Source organism: Cetorhinus maximus, chromosome 4, assembly GCF_964194155.1.
Source record: "Cetorhinus maximus chromosome 4, sCetMax3.hap1.1, whole genome shotgun sequence".
NCBI classification, from domain to species: domain Eukaryota; kingdom Metazoa; phylum Chordata; class Chondrichthyes; order Lamniformes; family Cetorhinidae; genus Cetorhinus; species Cetorhinus maximus.
Window position 1 is genome coordinate 41,013,630 of NC_135882.1, and position 25,660 is coordinate 41,039,289.

Below are 25,660 nucleotides of genomic sequence, written 5' to 3' on the forward strand. Positions count from 1 at the left end.
GTAAATAACTTAAGACTTCCATGCATTATTCTCTATCTGCCACCTTGTTGCCCACTCATGGAGCTTGTCTGTATCTCTTTGCAGCTTCTTTGTGTCTTCCTTGTAGCTTATGTTCTCACCTAGTTTTGTATTGTCAGCAAGCCTAGACACATTACTCTCGGTCTCCTCGTCTGATTGTAAATAGCTGAAACCCAACACTGATCCTTGTCGCACTCCACTAATTACAGCCTACTAACTTGAAATTGACATGTTTATCCATACTTTCTGCTTCCTGCCCATTTAACCAGTCCCCTATCCTTGCAACTGCATTACCCCCAACTCCATGCATCCTTATCTTGCATATTAGCTTAAATTTGGCATCTTATTGAATGTCTTGTGGAAATCCAAGTATACTGCATCTACTGGGCCCCCTTTATCTACCCTACCAGTTACACCCTCAAAAAAACTGCAATAAATTTGTCAGATACTATTTCCATTTGGTAAAACACTGTGGATTTTGTCTGACCATACTATGATCTTCTAAATGCACTGTTAAGACTTCCTTAATAATAGCAATTTTCCCGAACCCTGTCGGTCTAACTGGTCTGTTGATCCCTGTGTTTTCTCTCCCTCCTTTCTTGAATAATGGTGTTAGATTTGTTAACTTCCAATCAGTTGGGAGTGTCGTAGAACCTTGGGAATTTTGGAAAAACTCAAGGAGCACATCCATTACCTCAGCAGCTACCTCTTTTAGAACCCAAGAAAATAGGCTATCAGATCCTGGGGATGCATCAGCTTTTAGTCCCATTAGTTTCTCCAGTCTTTTTTCTTTGCCAAAATTAATCTGAAGTTTTTCATTCTTAGCCCCTCGGCTATCTTCTGTTTCTGGCTAGCAATTTGTGTCTTTTAGCTGTTATACTGTTGTCACTGTCTCTTTGCCCCTTTTATTCCCTTTGAACCTCCTCTGCACCTTGGTCCTCATGAACTTTGCAATTGTCATACGCCTTTTTTGTGTCTCATTTTAACTTGTAAATCTTTAGCCATCCAGGGAGCTTTAGCTTTAATTTGCTTCTTTTACCCCTCATAAGCATGTGTTTACTCTACCTGAACACCACCTCTTTGAAGGTCCCTGATTGTTCAATTATTGTTTTGATTCCAGTGGGGCCAGAACCCCTTCCAGTTATCTGACTTCCAGATAAGTATTTTTTACATTTGGCTGTACCTTGCCACAAAGAGTTAATGCTCTTGATATTTTTCAGTTGACCGGTTACTACTGTTTTCAACTAACTAATTATTGTAGCAGCACAGGACACCTGTGTGGCTTTAGATTACTGCTGGTTGTCAGGTCTTATTTAGCAAGGGCAGATCAACTGATTAAGTTAAACTCATTTCAACTGAATTGAAAGTAATTGCAGCAAAAGAAGCTGGGCTGGATCAAGTTTCAACTGACTGCTGGTCAGTGCAGGTGCACATGATTCATGCTGGATTTGAACTGTAAACTGGGCATCATGGGCTGAACATCCCTAAATGGGCACAATGCACAGAATCTTCACCTTTCTGACCTTTTGGATGGGGCCAGTTTTGTTTGGTGAGAGCTGCTTTGTGGAAAATGGACTTTTGAATCAGCGATTCTGCCCAGGTTGCACTGATAGCCGAGTAGAAACCATGAGGAAACCACTGGCCGCTTCATTGTGCCACGCTCTTGGGTTGTCCAGTAGGTACATGCATAAATTTGACATGAAATTCACCTTGTTCCTGCAAAGCCAGGTGTTTAATTCTCCATTTTCTCTCTCTCTCTGATATCTCAATAACGGGTTTCCTATCACCTACTTGGTGAAAGTTAAGCAAGAACAACAATGGTGTGTCACTTGGAGGATTCAAGTTGCATCAGGTCTTGAGTGATAGCGTGCATTATGTGTGAGTGGTTGTATAAAGTGATGATAAACTGAGTGCAATGTACTTGTAGCAGTTGGTATAAACTTGAAGCAGCACTGAGAACTTCTGTCCAATGTCTGAGTGCATTGTGCTTGGTAGTGTGTAGAAAAAAACTTAAAATTGAAATTATAAAATAATCTGCTTTAAGAGCAGAGCAGGTTGTGTGTCTGGATTGCAATATGTGAATATTTGTGGACATTGAGATTGCTCTAAATGAACACACCTGCAGAAGATGTCTCCATCTCTTTTCTCTCCAGCTGTCAGTCAGTGAGCTGGAGTGAGAGTTGAAGTCATGTTGATACCTACAGGTGGGGGAAGAGGTATCTGTATAGTTTTCTCCAGACCTCAGTCATGCCTTTTTAGAGAGATGCAGGATCAGAAAGGGGTTGGTTTGACTGACTCAGTGTACCAAGTTGGGTGAATCAGAGTGAGATAGAGAACAAAGATTTACAGAAATTGATCCCATGTGTTTGCTAGCTGTGAAGATAAGAAATACAAGTTAGCAGACAATAACCAGTGGAATGCCATGGGGATCCGTACCAGGACCATAGCTATTTACAATTGTTATCAATGACATGTTATAAGGTCTAAAGAACAACAGCAATTTATGTTTATATATAATGCCTCTAATGTAATGAAATACCCCAATTGTAATGCAAAGAATGACACCCAGCTATAGAAGGAAATATTGAGGCAGATGACCAAAAGCTTGGTCAAGGAGTTAGGTTTTAAGGCACAAGTGAGGTAGGGAGGAGTAGGGAGGGTATTCCAAAGCTTGGGGCCGAGGCAGTTGAAGACACGGCCATCAATGGTGGAGCAATTAATATTGTCAGTGCACAAGAAGCCTGAATCAGAGTGAAGTTACCTCTGGGGCAGGGTGGGGCTGGAAGAGATTACAAGAGATATCAAGGGTCAAGGCCTTTGTGGGATTTGAAAACAAGGATGATAATTTTAAAATCAACATGTTGCTTAACTGGGAGCCAGTGTAGGTCAGGAGTAATAATGGGACTGGACTAGCTGTGAGGTTTGACACAGGCAGCAGAGTTTTGGGTGACCTCAGGTTCACAGAGGGAAGAATGGGGGCAACCAATCAAGAGTCAGTTGGAATAGTCAAATCCAGAGATAATGAAGGCATGAGTACGTGAAGGATAGAGAAAATGGTAGATGGGCTGGAGTACCCTTAATGATTAAGGATGAAATCACTTCAATGTTGAAAGGATACATTGAGGGCGGAGAAGGCAATGGGCACTAGAATTAGAAAGAGAAAAGGATTTAAGCAGAGGCTCAGGTGGTAGCATACTCGCTTCCGAGTCAGAAGGTTGTGGAGAAATGTCAAGGCTAATGCTCCAGTGTAGCACTGAGGGAGGTGCTGCACTGTCAGAGGTGCTGTCTTTCAGATGAGATGTTAAACCATGCCCCCCATCTGCTGCCTTATTGTCCAGCTGGACATAAATGATCCTATTGCATTATTTTGAACAATGCCAGGGGAGTTATCCCCACTGCCCTGGCCAATAATTATCCCTCAATCAACATCACATAAAAAACGTATTATCTGATCATCAATACTTTTCTGTCTGAGAGCCTGCAGTGCCCAAATAGGTTGCTGTGGTTCTGACATTACAACAGTTTCAACATTTAAAAAGTACTTAATTGGTTGTAAAGCGCTTTTGGACATCTGATGGTCATGAAATGGTGATATAAATGCGAGCTCGTGTTTTTATAGAGGGAATAGTGTATGAGCCCTGAGGGGCAATCACTCAGATGTGTTGAGATCCAATAACACTATTTGAAGAACAGCAGGCAAATTTTCTCAGTGCTATGTTCAATCCCCCACCAATATCACCAAAAACAGATGATCTGATCGCTATTTGTGGAAACCTAAGAATAGGACTTGGTCATTTAGACCCTGGAGCCTAATCCACCATTTTCATAGTTTACGACTGATGTGTTCCTCAACTCCATTTACCTGATTTAGATTCACATCCTTTGATCACCTTAGCTAATAAAAATCTCAATATGTCTGTCTTTAACATTTCAACTGACTCAAAATTCTTTTGGGGGCATGAGTTCCATGTTTCCCATTTGTATGAAAATGAGCTTTCTCGTTTCATTATTGACTGGTCTAGCTTTATAAAATTATAGCTTGTTATTCTGGATGACCCCACCAAAGGAAAAACTATTTAAGATGTTCTTGTGTCTTTTATGCTAATTGGAGAGCAATTATCTATCTCTTCTGATATGTTAAAATTGTTCCCAGACGTTAACTAAGAATAATGCCAAATTGAAGATCTAAATTTGTTTGGGAATAATCCCTGATTCTTCAAAATGATACATGTTAAGTGTATTTCAGTCTATAGACATTTTAATTTCAAGGACTGATTACAAGGTATGAACGATTCAAGTGTTGTAATTCATCACTTCAAGATTAGTTAGGAATTGAAAGTCTGCCATGAAATTTTAAACATCCTGGAAACTACTTTGAGTGTGAATAGATTGTTCATTACGTTGTGAAAAACACTTAATTTCCTTTTTTTCCCCTGCTTGATTTAGGCTTGTAGTCTAATTTTTGCTTATCACTGAAAACCAGGAAGATAACTAATTTTAATTTACTTTTGTAGGCAGAGGCCAGGCTTGCAGCTAAGCGGGCAGCCCGAGCAGAGGCACGAGATATTCGTATGAAAGAACTGGAACGACAGCAGAAAGAGGTACGAGCAAATCGAACCAAGCATGGAAAGGCGTGGTTTCTGGGTGCTGAAGGAAAGAAGGATGTGATGACTAATGAAAATGGGTGTGTACTTCGGCCAGTCACATCAAGTAGAAGTGAAGCACTCTTGCTGTGAGACAGGGAAGACCAAGACCCTGTTTAAACCAGATCTGCATGCTCACCCACATGTGATCTTGCTTGCTGTTGCAGGAAAATGTGTTAATGTGAGCTGCAGATGAAGATGTCATCATTGGTATCCATAACAAGTCTTTGCAGCCTTCTTTGTAGCAGCACATAGGAGTTTGACAAAGATCAAAGTTGCCAAGTTTGGCATTAGACTTTGCTCTCTCACCTGAGTAGTAGTGATAGGAAACATAAAATTAACTGTGGCTATGAGAATTGGCTTCTAACTATCAGAGGCCCTTCTGTGCACTTGCAAACTTTCAGCATAAAAATTGTTCCATCACCTACCAGTACTTTGCTGACTTAGTAGCTCTGGAAAATACAGCATAGATGGGGAATAATTTAAAGGTCAAACCTGTGCACATGTTTTATTTTCATTTTAAGACCTTTCATCTTAAACTTGCACAGCTACTGAGAAGGCACAATAGTTATACTGCTGGTTTAGTTGCTGCACTACCATCATGGATATCAGCAGGAAGGTTTTGAGCAATGTTTTTTGAGTTGCTGCATCCACTCTGCTTGTGAAACCACTTTTCATTATAAATTGCCAGTAACGCCTCAACTTGAAGACCATAATGCTCTTCGTGAATTAGTTTGTATCAGTCTGAGCATGTGACTCAAAATGTCACAATGCTTTATCTTGTTGGGCAGTCTTTTAAACAAGTTGTCATTTTATAAATGGCAGAAAACATTATATATGGGATATTCCTTGCATCAGCGATCAAAACTAGTTTTGGATTTGCCTAATAGTGTTTCTTCTGATAATATGTAATTGGTGACATGTTCGCCGAGGGAATCTTTGTGGTGAAGAGTTCCACGTGAAACTGAGGAACAGCCATGATAGGTTGAAGAAATGACTGACCTGTTTCTCCTTTAAAGTTCTCTTCTCTTGTTAGGATACAATGAAAAAAAGTATGTATGGTATAGTTTCACCTCATCACCATCTACATAAAAGTCAGACTTCTGCACCTTAAGCAGCAGAGAATTTTGGGGCTTGTGTCTAAAGTCACTTGTACTTATTCCTTTGCACATTTGACTGTATTGTGATTATAGAACTTTATATTTGGAAGATCAGTGTTACAACTGACTTTTCTTGTCATTAAATTATGTTCACTTGTATCTATTACTACTACTATCATTTGACCAACTTGTATCCATTAATGCACATTGTTAATTTGAGGGGCCTTGTAGTTGGGACCATAATAATCTGACTGGCTTATCCTTTCCTGATGCTTTGTGTTCAGTTAAACGTTTGCTGATCAATTCTATTATTCAGGTGCTCTTCCTAAAGTGAGCATTGCTCCCGTGGAGGGTGAGACTGGGAAATGAATAATGGGCAACAAGGAGATGGCAGAAGCGTTGAACAGGTATTTTGTGTCTGTCTGAGCTGCAGAAGACACTAAAGTCATTCCAAAAAACCTGGAAGTCAAGAGGTATAAGGGAGGGAGGAACTTAAAACAATGACCACCACAAGGGAAATGGCACTGGCAAGACTATTGTAAGTAGAGGTAGACAGGTCCCTAGGACCAGATGGTCTGTATCCTGGAAAAACTCAGCAGGTCTGGCAGCATCGGTGGAGAAGAAATCAGTTAACGTTTCGAGTCTTCACGACCCTTCGGCAGAACGGTCGTGAAGACTTGAAACGTTAACTGATTTCTTCTCCACCGATGCTGCCAGACCTGCTGAGTTTTTCCAGGTAATTCTGTTTTTGTTTTGGATTTCCAGCATCTGCAGTAGCTTTTAGCTTTTTGTTTTGGTCTGTATCCTAGTGTCTTAAAAGAGGCAGCTGCAGAGATAGTACATGCATTGGTTGTGATCTTCCAAAATTCCATAGATTCTGAAAAGGCCCCAGCAGATTGTGAAATCGCAAATTGACGGCACCTATTCAAGAAAGTGGGGACACTGAAAGCAGGGATCTATAGACCAGGTAACCTAACATCTGTCATACTAGAAGAATGCTAGAATCCATTATTAAGGAGATAATAGCAGGACATTGAGAAAATCATAATGGTTTTGTGAAAGGGAAATTGCACTTGACTAATTTATTAAGAGTTTTTTTTTTAGGAAGTAGCGAGAAAGGTGATTAAGAGGAACCTGTGGATGTGGTGAATATGGATTTCCAAAAGGCATTTGATAAGGTGCCACATCAAAGGTTACTTCACAAAATAAGATCTCATGGTATAGGGTGTAACATATTAGCTTGGAAAGAGGATTGTTTAGCGAACAGGAAGCAGAGAGCATAGATAAATGGGTCATTTTTGGTTGGCAAGATGTAACTGGTGCGGTGCCACAGGGATTAGTGCTCGGGCTTCAACTATTCACAATTTATATCAATGGCTTGGATGAAGGGACCAAATGTATGATTGCTATATATTGCTGATGGCACAAAGGTCGGGAGGAAAGTAAGTTGTCAAGAGGACATAGAGCCTACGAAGAACTTGGGTTCAGTAAGTGGGTAAAAATTTGGCAGATGGGATATAATGTGGGAAAATGTGAACTTGTCCACTTTGGCAGGAAGAATAGAAAAGAAGTACATTATTTAAAGGAGAGAAACTACAGAACTCTATGGTACAGAGGGATCTGGGTGTCCTAGTACATGAATCACAAAAAGTTGGGATGAAGGTGCAGCAAATGATTAGGAAGGTTAGTGGAACGTTGGTGTTTATTACAAAGGGAATTGATTATAAAAATAGAGAAGTCTTGCTACAGCTGTATAGGGGCTTAGTGAGACTGTATCTGGAGTACTGTAATAAAAACAAAGTGCTGGAAAATCTCAGCAGGTCTGGCAGCATCTGTCGAGAGAGGAGCAGAGTTAATGTTCAAGTCGAATATTAAACAACTCACTGGAGGAGGAGGCTCCACAAATATCCCCATCCTGAATGATAGGGGAGCCCAGCAGATGAGTGCAAAAGATGAGGCTGAAGCATTTGCTACAATCTTCAGCCAGAAGTGCCGAGTGGATAATCCATCTCTGCCTCCTTCAGAGGTCTGCAGCATCACAATTCACTCCACATGATATCAAGAAATGGCTGAAGGCATTGGATACTGCAAATGCGCAAATGCTATGGGCCCTGACAATATTCCGGCAATAGCACTGAAGACGTGCTCCAGAGCTTGCCATGCCCCTAGCCAAGCTGTTCCAGTACAACTACAACACTGGCACCTACCCGGCTATGTGGAAAATTGCCCAGTTATGTCCTGTGTACACAAAGTAGGACAAATCCAACCCAGCCAATTAACACCCCATCAGTCTACTCTTGATCATCAGTAAAGTAATGGAAGGGGTCATCAACAGCGCTGTCAAGCGGCACTCGCTTAGCAATAACCTCCTCACTGACACCCAGTTTGGGTTCCGCCAGGGCCACTCAGCTGCTGACCTCATTACAGCCTTTGTTCAAACATGGACAAAAGAGCTGAACTCCCGAGGTGAGGTGAGAGTGACTGCCCTTGACATCAAGGCAGCATTTGACCGAGTGTGGCATTAAGGAGCCCTAGCAAAACTCGGGGAAAACTCTCGCTGGTCAGAGTCATACCTAGCACAAAGGAAGATGATCGTGGTTGTTGGAGGTCAGTCATCTCAGCTCCAGGACATTGTTGCAGGAGTTCCTCAGGATCCTGTCCATAGCCCAACCATCTTCAGCTGCTTCATAACCTTCCTTCCATCATAAGGCAAGAAGTGGGGATGTATGCTGATGACCGCACAATGTTCAGCACCATTCATGACTCAGATGCTGAAGCAGTCCACGTCCAAATGCAGCAAGACCTGGATAATATCCAGGCTTAGGCTGACAAGTGGCAAATAACATTCGCGCTACACAAGTGCCAGGCAACGACCATCTCCAACAAGAGAGAATCTAACCATCGCCCCTTGACATTCAATAACATTACCATCATTGAATCCCCCACTATCAACATCCTGGGGGTTACCATTGATCAGAACCTGAACTGGACTAGCCATATAAATACGGTGGCTACAAGAGCAGGCAAGGAATCGTGTGATGAGTAACTCACCTCCTGACTCCCCAAACCCTGTCCACCAACTACAAGGTACAAGTCAGGATTGTGATGGAATAGTCCCCACTTGCTTGGATGAGTGTAGCTCCCACAACATTCAGTAAGTTGGACAACGTCCAGGACAAAGCAATCCGTTTGATTGGCACCACATCCACAAACATTCACTCCCTCCACCACCGATGCACAGTAGCAGCAGTATGTACTATCTGCAAGATGCACTGTAGGAATTCACCAAGGCTCCTTAGACAGCATCTTCCAAACCCACGACCACTACCACCTAGAAGGACAAGGGCAGTGGATAGATGGGAACACCACCGCCTGGAAGTTCCCGTCCAAGCCACTCATCATCCTGACTTGGAAACATATCGCCTTTCCTTCACTGTCGCTGGGTCAAAATCCTGGAACTCCCTTCCTAACAACACTGTGGGTGTACCTACAGCACATGGAATGCAGCGGTTCAAGAAGGCAGCTCGCCACCACCTTCTCAAGGGCAACTAGGGATGGGCAATAAATGCTGGCCTAGCCAGCAATGCCCACATCCCATGAATGAATAAAAGAAGAGTGTTGGGAACCGAAGTTCCAAAGAAGTCATATGGACTCTAAACATTAACTCTGTTTCTCTCACCACAGATACTGCCAGATCTGCTGGGTTTTTGCAGCATTTTCTGTTTCTATTTCAAATTTCCAGCATCCACAGTATTTTGTTTTTATTCTGGAAGGCTCTGTACAGTTTTGGTCTCTTTAAAGGATACAATTGCATTAGAGGTAGTTCAGAGAAGGTTCACTTGACTGATTCCTGGGATGGGTGGGAAGCAGTGTGGTTATCTTACGAGGAAAGGTTGGGCCTATACCCAATTTAGTTTAGAAGAATTAGAGGTGACCTTATTGAAACATGTAAGATCCTGAGGGGACTTGACAGGGTGGATGCTGAGAGGATGCTTCTTCTGGGTGAGTCTGGAACAAGAAAATGCAATTTAAAAATTAGGGGTTTCTCATTTGAGACTGAGGAGGATTTTTTTTTTTGATGGTTGTTAGTCTGTGGCTTTCTGTTCCCCAGAGAGCAGTGGAGGCAGGGTCATTGAATATTCAAAGCTGAGTTAGATTTTTGATCGACAAGGGAGTCGAGGGTTATGGGGCGCAGACAGGAAAGTGGGGTTGAGGCCACAATCAGATCAGCTGTGTCCTTATTGAATAACTAAGTAGACTTAAGGGGCTGAATGGCCTACTCTTAATTCTTGTGTTCTTGTCTTCTGTGCTGAAAGTTAAACGTTTGTTGACTTTGATGACAAGCTTGTATCTATGTCTTTGACCTGAAGTAAAGGGACCAAATTTCAGCTGCATGTTTCATGAAGATGGCTGTGGGTATCCTGGATCCTCACAAAGCTGCCCAGATTTTTATACAAATTCCAACTACCGTTGACATGCACAAATACTGTAATAGGTATTTGGGACCCCAGAAGCCATTCACTTAGTATCTCAGACAAACAAGTGAGAACATTTTCTTGAATGGTAAGAGATGAGAAACTTCAAAAGTGAAAGAAGCTAATGGAACGTTGGCCTTTGTCTCAAGGAGATTGGAATACAAAGGGGAGTAAGTGATGCATCAGCTGTACAGGACCTTGGTCAGACCCTTTCTGGAATGCTGTGTTTAGTTTTGGGCACTGCACCTTTTTTGAAAATTCATCCATAGGATGTGGGCATCGCTGGCTAGGCCAGCATTTATTGCCCACCCTAATTGCCCTTGAGAAGGTGGTGGTAAGCCGCCTCCTTTAACTGCTGCTGGAACAGTGTAGATTCACCAGAATGATAGCGGGGTCTAAAGAATTAAAATGCTACAATTTGCATAAACTTGGCTTGCAATTCCTTGAGTTTAGAAGGTTGAAGGTTGACACAAACTTTAAAATGATCAAGGGATTCAGTATAATACGGGGAAGCTGTTCATTTTGGTAGGGGACTATGGAAGAAGGGGCATAATCGTCAAATTAAATTTAAGCTATTTAGGAGTGAAATCAAGATGAATTTGTTCTCATAAAATGCAGAAAAAAATTAAGAACTCTTTTCCCACACACCCCCACTGCCCCCCTCAAATAAAATTGGATGCTGAATAGATTGAAATTTTCATAACAAAGAGTGGATAAATGGAGTTGAAGTGTAGATCAGCTATGATCTAATTGCATAGTGGAACAGGTTTGAGTGGTTGAATGTTTCTATGTCTTCAAGATATAAGAAATAATTGCCCACCATACATTGAATTTAATTATGATGTAGAGTCACTGGATGCAGTTAGGAATATGAAACCTCTTTGTTTTTTTTGCAACTCTGGCCTGTTAACACACAATTAACTCTGCACAGTTGAATCTGTGGGATACAATAGTGCTTCGTTTACTGACTTGAGCCATGTGGGAACCCCAATGACAAGTTTTTTTTTACTTCCATTGCTGACACATCTGGGGAAATTCAGCTTTTTAAAATTATAAATATTATGCATAACTACATATAACTATGATCCTTTCAGTTGGTGTCACAACACAAGTCTTCCTTGTTTGGCATTGGAAATACCTGAATTTATGGTATGATTTTTTTCTGGCAGTCATTAATAAGTAAGGTCATGTCTTGTCTAATTAACAGTAAGGTTGTGACTTGTTCAAGTCACAAAGCAGGGCATGCGCTAAAACTAAACCAATAATTGTGACCAAAAAAAATGATTTCAGTTTGTGTCTTGTCTTGCATCCTTTGCCATGTAATTTAGAACATATGGGAAGGTGAACAGTGAAGGAGTCTTTGCCATTGCAGATTATTCTGTATGTGTAAATACATATTGCTTTGGGATGAACAGATATGACCTTTTTTCGGCCAACGGCTCAAACTATTATTGAATTCAGTGTTTTCTATTAGGACAAGTTAGCTGAGATCGTTATACACATATGTGGTTTATCATCAATGGAAGATTTTTTAAGTTGTTTGGGCGATTGCCGTATACTTTGAATACAGTGCACTGTATAAGTGTAGCACAGTCAATGGTGTGACAGATGCATTAATGGATAGCCTGGTAGGCTAACTTTCTCACAGCTAGGATAAAATGTGTTTTCATCCTGTTCGTTTCAATCCAAATAACTTTTGAAGGCTCGGTGAAAATTTGTTGAAATCGCCTATTGGAAGAGTGCTTTTCGGTCAATCATAAAACTGCACAGAACCTTTTTAAAAGGCTTAGGTTCTCAAACTTTCAAGAAATAACTATGGTCATAACCTGGTCTGCACCAGTTTTCCATGACCTGACTCCAGTTAAAATGTATTGAAATCCAAAATGCATTAGCTCAACAATGAACCTTCTTTAAAAAAAACTGAATCCTTCCTGATGATCCTAGTTTCACAATGCAGCTTAAAATATGTTGTTTCAGAATTGGATGTGAGCATAACTGCATCCAGGCCTGATTTTATAAGAAAATGTATCTTTTGCAATATTGGGAACCAGGAGGAAACAGAAATGTGCACAAAGAATTGAGTGGCAGATAGCACTAGAGTAAGAAGGAGTAAAGCATTAAGTGGGGTCACAGTAAGAAGGAGTGAGATGAGGTCTAAATTAGATAAACTATACATGTCTGTGAGTGCACGGAGTGTGGTGAATAAGGTTCGTAAGCTGCAGATAGCCAAGTGGACATGTGTGGTGGTAATGGGGATCTGGCTCAAAAAGACCAAGACCAAGTACTAAATATTCCTAGATACAAGGCGTTCAGGAAAGATAGAGAAGGAAAGAAAGGGGGGTGGTGGAGTAGGAGGTGGCAGTATTGATTAATGAGAATATTACAGTGCAGGAGAGTGCAGATGTCCTGGGGTGGTCAAGAACACAATCTTTTTTATTAGAGATTAAAAAATAGAAGTACCATTGCACTCGATGTAACTTCCTTGTAAATTTGTTCCTCTATCTATGTATGTCTATATCTTTCCCACTAATTGGTGGCTAGAGAATGTAGAGAGGTGCAAAAACTGTAAAATATTTAGAATGGGGGATTTTATTATTATTATTATTATTCCAGACTATAATAAATAATTTAAAAGGCAGAAGGGGAAAGTTTCTAATGTGTATTCAGGGGAATTTTCTACATTAGTATGTTTTTGGACAAGCAAGGAAGGGAGCATTGCTCGATCTGGTTGTTGGAATGAGCTGCGTCAGGTGGATCAACTTCAGTAGTGGAACATTGAGGAGACAGTGATCGTAGTAGCATAAGGTTCAGGTTAGCAATGGAATAGAATGGAGAAATTCAGAGTAAAAATTAATGGAGGAAGCCAGTTTCGTTAGGGTGAAAACAAATCTTGCCCAGCTAACTTAGGATCAGAGCTTGGCAGGCAAAATTGTAACAGAAAAATGGATTGCCTTCAAAGAGGAAATGGTTCAGGTACAGTTGGGATACATTGCCCTGAGAGAGAAAATGAGGAGAAATGAAGTCAGATCTCCCTGGATGCCAAAAGAGATGGAGATTAGGGAGAGAAAAGGTGCATATGACAGATTTCAGGTGGGCAATACAATTGAGAACCAGGCTGAATATAGAAAGTTCAGAGGGAAAGTGAAAAAAGAAATGAGAGGTGCCAAGAGAAAGCACGAGAAGAGACTGGCAGCTAATAGAAAAGGGAATCCAAAAGTTTTCTCCAGGCATATAAATAGTCAAAATGGTGGTAAATAAAGTGGAGCTGATTCAGGACCAAAAGTTAGATTTATGCTTGGAAGTGAAGAGCAGGGCTGAGATACTAATGAGTATTTCGCATCTTCTTGACCAAAGAATAAGATAGGTCTAAAATCATAGTAAAGGAGGAGGTAGTTGAGACACTGGATGGGCTAAATATAGATAAGAGGGGGTACTAGATAGGCTGGCTGTACTTAAAAGTTGACAAGTCAACAGGATCAGATGCACCCGAGCTTACTGAGGGAAGGGTGAGTGGAAATTGTGGAGGTACTGGCCATAATCTTCCAATCCTCCTGAGATAGAAGTGTGGTGCAAGAGGATGACAGAATTGCAAATGTTAGACTCTTGTTCAAAAAAGGGTGCAAGGACAAGCCCAACAACTCGAGGCCAATCAGCTTAACCACAGTTGGAAAGCTTTTCGAAACTATAATCCGAAACAAAATTAACAATCACTTGGACAAGTGGGTTGGGAAAGCCAGCCTGGATTTGTTAAGGGAAAATTGTTTAACTGACTTGCTTAAATTTTTGTCAAGGTAACAGGGTGGATGCGGGTAATGTAGCTGATGTGTACATGAGCTTCCAAAAAGCATTTGACCAAGTGCCACATAACAGGCTAGTCAGCAAAGCTAAATCCTGTGGATTATAAGGGGCAATGACAGCATGGATAAGAAGTTGGTTCTGTGAGTGATAGAAACAGAGAGGAGTCATGATTGGTTGTTTTTTCAGACTGGAGGAAGGCACAGAGGGAGATTGCCCAGGAGCTGGTATTGGGACCACTTTTTTTAATCTGCATTAATGACCTAGTTTGCTGTGCAAGGCACAATTTCAAAATTTGCAGATGAGATAAAGCTTGCAAGTATTGTGAACTGAACTGTTAGGAGGACAGAGGTGGACTTCAAGAGGACATAGACTGGCTAGTGGGAGAGGCGGACATGTGGCAGATTAAATTTAATGCAGAGAAGTGTGAAGTGATAGATATTGGGAGGAAAAATGTGGAACGGTAATATAAAATGAAGTGTACAATTCTAAAGGGGGTGCAGCAGGAGAGGGATCTGGGGGATATGTGCACAAATCACTGAAGGTGGCAGGAAGGTTAAGAAAAGGTTAATGAGGCACAAGAGTTGTGGGCTCCATAACTTCCTTGCCTTTGTATTCTGTTTATGATGAACCTTTGTAAAACAACTGGTTTGGCCTCAACTCGAGTATTGATTCCAATCCTGAAGGCATTAGAGAGGGTGCAGAAAACATTTACGAATGGTTCCGGGGATGAGGATAAATTCAAGAAGCTGGAGTTTTTCCCCTTTTGAGAAGGGAAGGTTGAGACGAGACTTGATATATGTATTCAAAGTCAAGAGGAGTCTGGACAGAGTAGATGGGGAGAAACTGTTACTGAGAACCAGAGGATACTGATTTAAGGTGAATGGCAATAGAACCCAAGGTAACTTGAGAAAAACTTTTTTAGGCAGCAAGTGCTTAGAATATGGAATGATTTGTCTGTGTGTGTTTGATGGCAGAAGATTTGATCCGGGCTTTTAAAAAGAGAATTGAAGAGAAAAGTATTTCAGGGTTGCTGGGTAAAGTCTAGGTAGTGGGACTAGCTGAATTGTTCTTAAAGAGAGCTAGCATGAACATGATAGGTCAAATGACCTTCTGTACTGTAACTATTCTATGATTCTATTTCTGAGCGTACATAAAGCGGATTTCCAACTAGGAGCCGTTGAAATTTCTTCATTCATGAACCTTTGGAATTCTTTAGCCCAGACGGCTGTGGATGCTCAGTCATTGAGTATATTGAAGATGCAAATTATGCATTTTTGGACTTGAACGGAATCAAGCATTGTGGAACTGGGCAGGAAATTCGAGTTGACGTCGAGGGTCAGCCATGATTTTATTGAATGGTAGACCAAGCATGATGGTTTTCAGGCCTCCTCCCACCCCTACTTAATGTTCTTATTGGATCGTTTTTCTATTTTAACATAAAGGCTGTCCTCAATGGAGTTGAAAAGCAGCCTTTAAATAAAATCCAGAAGAGCCAAAAATCTGATAAATAATATCGGACCTTTCCTGCCACCACCACTGAACTTGATCCAAGATTGTTTGTGGTAAATTGAGGCTTGTGTTACAAAATGATTGCTGATAATGGTATGATTTTTATCAGGTCCTGATTGTTGTTTTATCATGAATACTGTACCATAAGAATGTCTAAACTGCTGTTATTTTTAGTTTCCTTCACAATTCTTTGTTGAAGTCAAAGTTTGACTTTTTGTTATGAATTGTTTGTCCTAGAATTGGGCTGCACGTTTTCATGTTAGTTGGGTTTTTTGCAGTTTGTTAATTTGCCAGGCATTTACAATGCTGACTTTGTTGAAATAATTCTACATTGGTCAGAAATAATTGCCACTACATCAGTTGGCTGATCAGCAAATCTTGCTGTACTCCTTGATTGCTTAACCGTTAGTTCCTCATTATGGGAAGTGCAGTGCATTGAAGTTGTGTGCTGTATACTTTAAACCAGGCACTTCCATGTCAGAACATGTTGTGGACCTGTTGCTCTGATTTGTTTTCAGTGCTTCAAGGAAGCAAGTACCCAGTATGTAACTGAATCTTCATATTAAAGAGGAAGATTAATTGGTTGTAGTCTCCTTTCCTTAATTAGTGTAAACTGCTCCCTGCCAATTCATAGAATAGTAGAGCACAGTCTTTCTGCGAGTATTCTGCCAGTATTCTGCGAGTTGCCTCACATCCTTTAAAAAGTACCTGGATGAGCACTTGGCACATCATAACATTCAAGGCTATGGGCCTAGTGCTGGTAAATGGGATTAGGTAGGTAGGTCAGGTGTTTCTCACGTGTCGGTGCAGACTTGATGGGCCGAAAGGCCTCTTCTGCACTGTGATTCTGAGAGTACTTGCTGACTCTGAAATCTCATTCTTCAGGTTATAGAATGCAGCTGTTGTTTTTCTAATTTTTGTGCTGAGAAAAGAAAAATTGGAAGGGAGAGTTCTTCCTTCCCACCGCGACCTATCCCCCACCTGCACACATTACACTGGTGTGCACGTTCTGATTTTAAAGAGTTGGAAAACAAAGTTTTTAATATACAGTTATTAGGCTGAATTTGTGATGAAAATGAGGGACTTTAAAAGTAAGGAAATGGAGTGCTTCCCATTGGTGCTGTAGCTATTTTGCGGGCATTATAACCAACTGAATAGAATAAAGCTTCGTCTACTCGGTCTTCTATATCAGATGAGCATCCACTGCTGTACTGGTGTGATAACTGTCTATTTTTTAATGGCAGTTATTCTGTGGCTGCTCAGAATGAGTGACGAATTGTGTCAGTCAGTCCATGGGTTTGGTTTGAGAAAGCTGAAACTCCTTGAATCTCACTTTCTTCTGGCTAACAATTATTGTTTTACTGAGGTGGTTAAGCTAGATAATTGCATCCTGAGTAGCGGAATGTATCATTTGCGATCCCTCGTTTGTTATTTTGACTTGGGCATTGAATTGTTATTTAATGCATGGCCTTTTCTAGTCTAGGTAGGAGCAGTCACACACTGAAGAGTTTATAATTTGCCATCTGTGTATCAAGTATCCGCATCTACCCTGATCCGTGCAGGTGACGTTTAGAGTCGCTCTTGAGCTCCATGAAAGATTGAAAGGCTGGATTGGAAAACCACAATCATAACACCCCTATTTAAGAAAAGAGGGAGACAGAAAGCAGAGAGCCATAATCATGACACTAACTATTCGAGAAAGGAGGGTGACAAAGCAGGAAACTAGAGGCCAGTTACCCTAGCATTTGTGATTAGGAAAATCTTGGAATCCATTATTATAGCAGTAGTTGCAGGACATCTGGAAAATCATATTACAATCAAGCAGAGTCAACATGACTTTGAGAGGAAAATTGTGTTGGAAAAATTCTGGTGTTCTTTGAGGAATAAAGGAAAGCCAGTAGATGTAGTGTATTTGGATTTCCAAACGGCACTTGATATGGTGCCACATTAAAAAAAAATCAAGATTAGTATAGTAGAGGAATTGCTAAAGAACAGAAAAAAGTTAGGATAATTTTCAGGATGGCAAACTATCTAGTGGGGTGCTGAAGGGTAGGGCCTCAACTATTTACAATCTTTATTAATGACGTGGATGAAGAGACCCAAGTGTATTGTAGCCGCATTTGCTGACAGGACAAGATAGTTGGGAAAGCAAGTTGAGGAGGACACAGAGTCCGCAAAGGGATATAGGCTAAGTGAGTAAGCAAAAATTTGATGGAGAGAAAATGCAAAGTTATCCACTTCGGGAAGAATAGAGAAGCAGAATACTTAAATAGAGCAAGACTGGTATGATGTGATACAGATATGACTGTCCTTGTACACGAAACACCAGAAGTTAGCATACAAATAATTAGCAAGGTAAATAGCATGTTGGCCTTTATTGCAAGGGGGTAGAGTATAAAAATAGGGAAATCTTATTACGACTGCACAGGCCATTGGTGAGACCACACTTGGGAGTTCTGTGTACAGCTTTGATGCCTTTTCCTAAGGAAGGGCAAACTTGCAAAAGAGCAGGTTCACTTGGTTGATTCCTGGAACAAAGGGGTTGTTTTATGAGAAAAGTTTGAGCAGGTTGAGCCCATACTCTCTGGAATTTAGAATGAGAGGTGATCTTATTGAAACATTAGATCTTGAGGGGGCTTGACAGGGTAAATGCTGGAGGATGTTTCCCCTCATGGGGGAACCTAGACCTGAGGAGCATAGTTTCAAAGTAAAGGGTTGCACCTTTAAGACTGAGATGAGGAATTTCTTTCCGAAGATGATGAAGCTTTGAAGTTGTTGAGCCTGTGACATGGAATACATTCAAGGCTGAGATAGATTCTTGAACTATGGAGGGTAGATGATTATGGGGAACAGGCAGGAAATGGAGTTCAGGCTACAGTCAGATCAGCCATGATCCTAGTGACTGGTGGAGCCGGCTCAACGGGCTGTAAGGCTTACTCCACTTATTTGTTATGATCCTATCTCTTGAGAAGGGATCAATCTTACCAATTCTGAATTGTTTCATTTTTCCAAATTGTGGCAAATTCTAATTCTTGTCAAGTTTGGAACCCTAAAGTATTGATGACATTGTGTAGCTATAAAACAATTTTTGATCAAAACTGAATGATCAAGACTTTTAAAAATGACAAGTTGACAATTCTAGTGATATATCCAAGAAATGCTTCATTTGATACCCATCTCCATTCAAATATTGATGAAAGAATACACAACAGAACTGGTGTATTTTGATTTTTAATATGAAACAAAAACATAAGTTTAAATTCACTCTTTGCTTACTCTCTGGAATCTGGGAGTGCGTCCTTGAAATGAGCCTATCATGTATTGAACTACAGGCCTTAATCAAGAATCTGTGCATGGCATTAATTATGTGATGTGGCTTGTTTCTTCGAAAGTGCCTATGTTGACTATTTCCCTCCCCTGAGTCCTGAACCCACCAGAGAGCAGTTTATACAGGAACTGTAATACTTTGAGACCTACTTGTGACCCTTGGTTGGAAAAATGTCCTGGTTGCTTAGGTGGAATAAATGACACTGCTGCTAAGCATTAGTGTCAAATGCATGCTATAAAAATTGTTTAACTGGAGTTAGCCAATTAAGGTCGAACCAAAATTATTGGCACTGGCAGTCAATTGGGCCATGTTTGATTGCCCAACAGTATAGGACCAATTATACAATGGAACCCTGAACCTTCAAACTAAACTGGCAAACCTCCATTTAACCTTATTAAATGTGAGTTTTTTTGTCTATCTAGTTTTTTATGGGTGTGCATAAAAATTGCTGCTACTTGTTCATTATTTACATTTGGTATTGTTTGTATAGAGTTGAGTCAAGAGAGCGCAGCTCTACATTTGCAGCAATAAATGTATGTTATAATTATCTTCAAACAGGAAGAAAAGAACAGTATTAAAATACAACTGAATACTCTTGACGTTGCAGAGTCATTTCAGGTAGCATTTGATGCATCAAGTCTATGCCGACTCCTCGTATTCTTTATTGTACTTGCATATTTATATTAGTGACTTTGTTCACGAGCCTTCTGGGATCATGTTGTTCAGTTCCAGGCCATGTGTGTATCTTGAAACTGCTTTTGATGATTTGATCTGCGAACTCTTTATCTCTTGTACAGCTTTTGTCTAAGACTCTGAAGATTGAGCTCTTTTAATAACTTAGTACTCAGTTGCCTTGCACAAACTGAACTTGGAACAAATGTCCAAACTTGTTGAACCTGAATTCAACAGAATCTGAAATTTGTTTTCTGTCATGTATTTGTATTGATCAGAGTTGTCAATACTTTAGGCAAAAAAAAAATTCAAATGGAATTTTTCTTTTTCTCTCGCCCCTTCCCTTTTAGATTTATCGCTCATCAGGCAGAAAATGGGGAGAGATCCACCAATGGATGGTACGGTGCCTGATGTTGGGTGCTGGTGTGCATTAATGCCTGATATTTAATTACTAACTTATGCATTTTGATAAGTGCATCTGCTTACTTGTAGTACATTTGTCTGGCTTAACAGGATGTTTTTTTTTAATTAGTGTAACATTGACACATCAATGATTGATGTAAGATAGAGAATTCAAATGTTGCAGCAACAAGTGGTCTAACTGTGTGCAAACAAAACAAAACAAAAGCTTTCATTTCTCATTTCTGCTCTGGGGCATGAGGATTTTCCTTTCCATTACTAAGATTACCTGATCCCCAGAAGAGATATTGGTGTTGAGGATTTAAATTTACCTTTTTGGGCAGGTAATTGAAATTTTTGTTGAGTGAATGCCCAACTTTTCTAATGGTTCCTATTTTAAAAATCTGGGCATGCAGTAGTTACTAAATGCAGTAAACCATCAAGACATGAACCTTTGCAGCAATATCTTTTGCTGCATTTCTAATAATCCTGAGTTCCATTTGTTGATGACAACCTTTGAAATCCATTTAGGCTTTTTGTTCCACAACCTGTGTAGATAATCTATTCATATACTTGGCACACCGTTTTACACAAAATTAGAAGTTCTTCCTGCATTTCTTGTTTTGTTAATTTGTAAACTCCGTACATAGCAGTTAAATTTACTTGAATTCAATGGAAACCCTTCATAATTTTTAGCACATCCTTCCTTCTGTACCCTTGCCCTCCCCCCCAACGCCAGTCAGTCTTCTCTTGACAAAAGAATAAAAAGCCAGGGTAATCAATCTTTACTCAATTCATTCTCTTAACTTCTGGTGTGTGCCTTGTATGTAACCCTTCTCTATACCATCTCTAATAACTGAATATTCTTTTCCAAACAGGGTGACCAAAATTATAAGCAGTATTCCAGGTCTAGCCTTAGCAGGGCCAAATAGTTTCAAAATGACATCTCTGAATTTGTTACACACCTTGTTATGCAGTCAAACATTGTTTTCTTTAACAGCCAAGGAGCATGGTACTGATGTTTTAGTGGTCTAATGATTGAAACCCGAAGATCTCCACCCTGCTCTTCATATAACTCAATGACGTTCCCATTTAGCATGAACCTCCCCTCTGTGACATCTCAACCTTGCATTTCCCAGTATTAAATTTAATTTCACTACCATTGATCAAGCTTGTCAAAAAACCTTAAAAGCTTGTGTGCATTATTTGCTAATCCTCCCAGTTTGATACTGTCTGCAAGTGTGAACATTTTGGAAACAATTGTTCCTCTAATTGTTTATAAAAAATTAACAGCACCACCACCAGAAAATCTTTTAACACTCTCGGATAAATGCACATGGACTAACACTCATTGTCTACCAACCATTTGTCAATTCTTTTTAGTGCATTGCTATTTAACAGACTATTAAGAGTCAAATCCCTTACTGCAATTCTCTTTCCCCCTCTATCTCTCCCTGCTTCTCTCTCTCTCTCCCCCCCTCCCTCCCTCTTGCGTGTGCTTTTAAGGCTTATATGTCTGTATTTGATGGTTAATCCATCCCCCCTTTCCTTTGATGGGAGTCACACTTGTTATTTTCCTGTCTTCTGGAAAGTGTTCCTTTTCCTGTGAACTCTGCGAAATATCTGCGAGAAGACTTCCAATGTTTTGAGCCATTTCCTTCAGAACCTTGGGATGAAAGTTATCAGCGCTTTCTTCTGGATAGCTCACAAAACCCCAAGGTTTGGTACAGTCCTGTTTTAGACATAGCCACAACACTGAGTGAGAACACATCATTCATCAGCATTTTGTTTTTATAGTGACGTGTTACAGGGAGATGAGCAGATGCTCTGCGCCCTTCATCCATTATAATAGAATATGGATTCTGTGTATGTTGCATTGAGGCTGTTCTGCTGTGTTACACTTTATCCTCTGTCTTTATGGTCTGTTTCTTTACTATTCTTTTTGGGCTTGGAGCCATTTCATTTTTTTGTTTGTATTTGCTGTGATCTTGTCTGCTTTTGTCTCTAAGCAACTCAACTGCATTTCAGAATATGGGCTTTTGTGTAGTGCAGGCAGAAGGGATATTATGGCGCTCGCTCAAATGGCACAACAATGTCAAAATCATGGCAGAGATTCCCAAAGTGACTTCTCTCATTTTGGTGATAGCCTTATCAGTTCTATTTGAAGTGTGAATTGAATTTAAGGAATGCAGGAGACAATATTGGTGTTCTTGTGAAGTGCTCTGATGAGTACAAGACAAAAAGCTTCGACATGTCTCTTTTTATCAGCAGTACTTAAGTTCTGTACGACCAGACAATATTCATGTTAATGCTTATGGTTTCTTAGATTGATTTGCATTCTGTTCTTGGGAGATGTCTTGACCAGTGTTCTTTAGCAAGCAGTTAAGGACAGAAGCCTGAGTAGCACAACAAGGGTATGTAAGGAATAATCTCCAGTATTTATAGGGCCCAACAGGACTGAAGGTTAAATTTAGTTTTCAAAGGAGGAGTTGATATTCAACTGACAGTTGAGCTTTCTGTTATTTATAGACCTGGCACAAAAAATATAATCAAAACTTAGAGCAGAGATCAGCTTCCGGCATGATAGAGTAGCCGTTTGGTTAATTTTTAAGCTTGTTCTGTGACTTAAAGATCAGTAACCTCTTGATTCATAGATACTACTTTGATTTCCAACAGGGCAGAAACTGAGTTTCTAAAATTAGCCCCCAGACTCTTAATGTTGGTGAGGTGAAAGAAATATCTGCCAGGATCTCCAATACTGATTGCTGCCCTTGCAGATGTATTGGTGATAGCTGAATTGTTTTTGATTGTGGTGTCCTCCATAGATTAATAGCCTGCAGACTCTCCCGATTAATCTCAAGGGCATTTGACTATAGTTTTTATAAACTTTTATATATAAAGGTACACAATGTGAATTGTTGCCACGTTAAAAGTACATTGCACAATTAGAAACAAATAGAATTTGATGCATTAGGTTAATTTGACAGATTTCTTTGGCTGAAATCAGATGCCAAGCACTGAAATGCAAAGGAACACCGTTCTGGCGAGGATGTAAAATTCTTTCTCCATTAAAGTTTTCTCGCTACCATGGTGAAAATCTGCCCTCTATGTTGCTTGAGATGCATACCAAAGGCACTATTTTCTAGTTTTGGCTGCTGCCCTCACTTTCCTATACCAAAACTGTTTTAGAATCATCCAGGAGAGCAAAGCTAACTTCTGGCTTTTATTTATTGCCAACCTCCTCCTTAACTTCTCTTCCCTGCGCCTTTGCTTCTGAAATCTATTGTGCAGAACTCATGGTCTTTTATCTCCTTCTGTTATCTCATTTGAATTTACCCTTATGTGTAACTAATTTCCAAATCATTCTGTTGAAAAATGGCCGAAATATGGAAAATATATATTCCTCTTTTTGGGTCCTTGCTTCTATACTGATTCTGCTGTGTTTTGCACTGTTGAATTGCACCTGCTTTGTCTTGGCCCAGTTACTTAAAAAAAAGAATCGGCATCTTGAAATAAGTTACGATATTCTCAGCATTTTCCCTGTCTGATTTTAGCAACATTTATGAAACTGAGATATCTGTTCCTCTTCATTTAATGTATGGTGGAATCCCCTTGTATGTCCTAATGCAGGCGACCTCTTCCTTGCTGAATCATTGAAATTGAAAGAGGGAAAATTATAAAGTACTATTCACATCCTAAAACATCGCAAAATGATTTGAAGTATTTTTGAAGTGCAGCCACTGTTGTAGGAAGTGTGGCTGCCAATTTGTGCATTGCAAAACCCCACAAACATCTGAGGTAAATGACCACATTTCCTCTTGATTGAGCGATAAATATTGACCAAATCTCCTCTAAACTAAGTTGCATTGTCATGACGTGAGATAGCATATGGTGCCTTGGTTCAAGTATTCATTCAAAAGACAACTTTCAACTGTGCAAAACCATCTCAGCACTGCACTGTCAGCTTAGATTTTGTGTTCAAGTTTGCAGAATGGGACTTGAGAACACAACCTTCTGATTCAGTACTGAGCTACTGCTGATACCAGCAGATATCTTCAAATTTCGATTCAACAGGTTCAAATTTACCCTGGCTCAAATTTTGGATGTGAGAATGTGAGTACTTGAATGGCAGGTAATTGAAGTTCCACTGAAGCATGGATCCCATGATTCCAGCTCCTTCACAGCTTGAAAAGTTCCTATTCATAGCTTCTTCCTGAATTAAGACAAATATTCTGACCATCATAACAGTTTACTACTTATCCCATGACTTCTTAGCTTAAACTTCAAATTATATAACCATTGACTGTTTTTGTTCCAGTCCTGGTGAGCACCACTGAATGTTTTCCCCATCAACCTGAAAAAATGACTATTCACCATAACTTTATGCTTTCTATCCCTTAGCCATATATGTATCCACACTGTCACTTTAGCAAAATTACAGACTGAGGGACTAAACTGTCAATTATTTGGTACTTTTGACACTCACCTCGTTCTACCTCCATTACCCAATACTGCCCCTATCTTGGCTCATGGGCTACTGAGAAACCCTCATCCATCCCTTTATTATCTCTAGACTAGACGACTACAACACATTTCTGGTCAACCTTTCACATTGTACCCTCTAAACTTGAGGCCCATCCAAAACTCTGTTGCTTCTGTCCTTAGGTCTAGTCCCGTTTACCCAACGCTCCTGTGCTTGCTGACCTGAGCTGGCTTCAGCTAAGAAACACCCTAATTTTAAAATTGGTCTCTCTGTTTTAAAATCCCTCAATGGGTTTATCCCTCCTACCTCTTAATCTCCTGCAGCACCAAACCCTTGGACATTTGTGCTCCTTTACTTCTGACCTCTTGAACACCCCTGATTTTATTTGCTCCACCTTTTGGTGGCCTTCAATTGCCTAGGCCTGAGGCTCTGGAATTCTCTCCCAAAATCCGTCGTCTTCCTCTTTCTTCCTTTTAAGATGCTTCTCTTTGTCCAAGCTTTGGGTCATCTGTCCTATTACCTGGTGTGGCTAGGTGTCAAACTTTGCTTCATAATGCTCCTGTGAAGCACCTTGAAATATTATATTCCATTAAATGCACTGTAAATTATTGTTGTTGTTGGCCATACACTCACCATCAACTCCGCTCCCTCATCAACCATTATTTGATCGAAGAATTCAATCAAATTGGCATGTGTGACTTGCCTTTAATAAATCTGTGCAGACTTAAATAAATCCATACAAGCTTGAATTTATTGGTTCAAGTTCCAAGTACCAAATAATTTTGTCCCATATTATTGTCCCTGAAAATTCTCCCATTGATGTTATGCTGATTGGATTGGCCTATAATTTCTGAGTTCATCTCTCTCTCCTAATTTAGAGCACGGGCGGAGCATTTGTAATCCTTCAATTCTCTGACAATACCCCCATATCTAAGGAAGATTGTAAGATTGTGGTCGAGCTCTGCAATTTCCAACCTTGCCTCCCTCAAGAACCTACAATGTAAACCTATCTGGACCAGGTGACTTGTACTTTGAGGATTGCCAACCATTTTAGTCCTCCCCTTTATCAATTTGTATTCAGCATTGTTACTGCTGCCTTTGTTACTGTGACATTGCTAGCATTTCGTACTTCAGCCAGGCTCATAAGACCACCTTTTTGGTTCCTCGTGAGCTCCATCTTTCCTTTGGCTGCTTTTGAACTATTTATCTGTTCATAAAGGACTTCTGGGTTCTTG

The 25,660-nt window shown here is 40.2% G+C and overlaps 1 protein-coding gene across 1 annotated transcript in view; it reads left to right on the plus strand.

The window, feature by feature from the left end:
* Positions 1-25,660, plus strand: part of lrrfip2 (leucine rich repeat (in FLII) interacting protein 2) — a 202,492-nt gene that overhangs the window by 55,226 nt on the left and 121,606 nt on the right. The window contains exon 3 of the mRNA XM_078539775.1: positions 4,533-4,619. Within this exon, the coding sequence (XP_078395901.1) occupies positions 4,533-4,619 (87 nt within the window). The remainder of the gene's footprint in view (positions 1-4,532; positions 4,620-25,660) is intronic.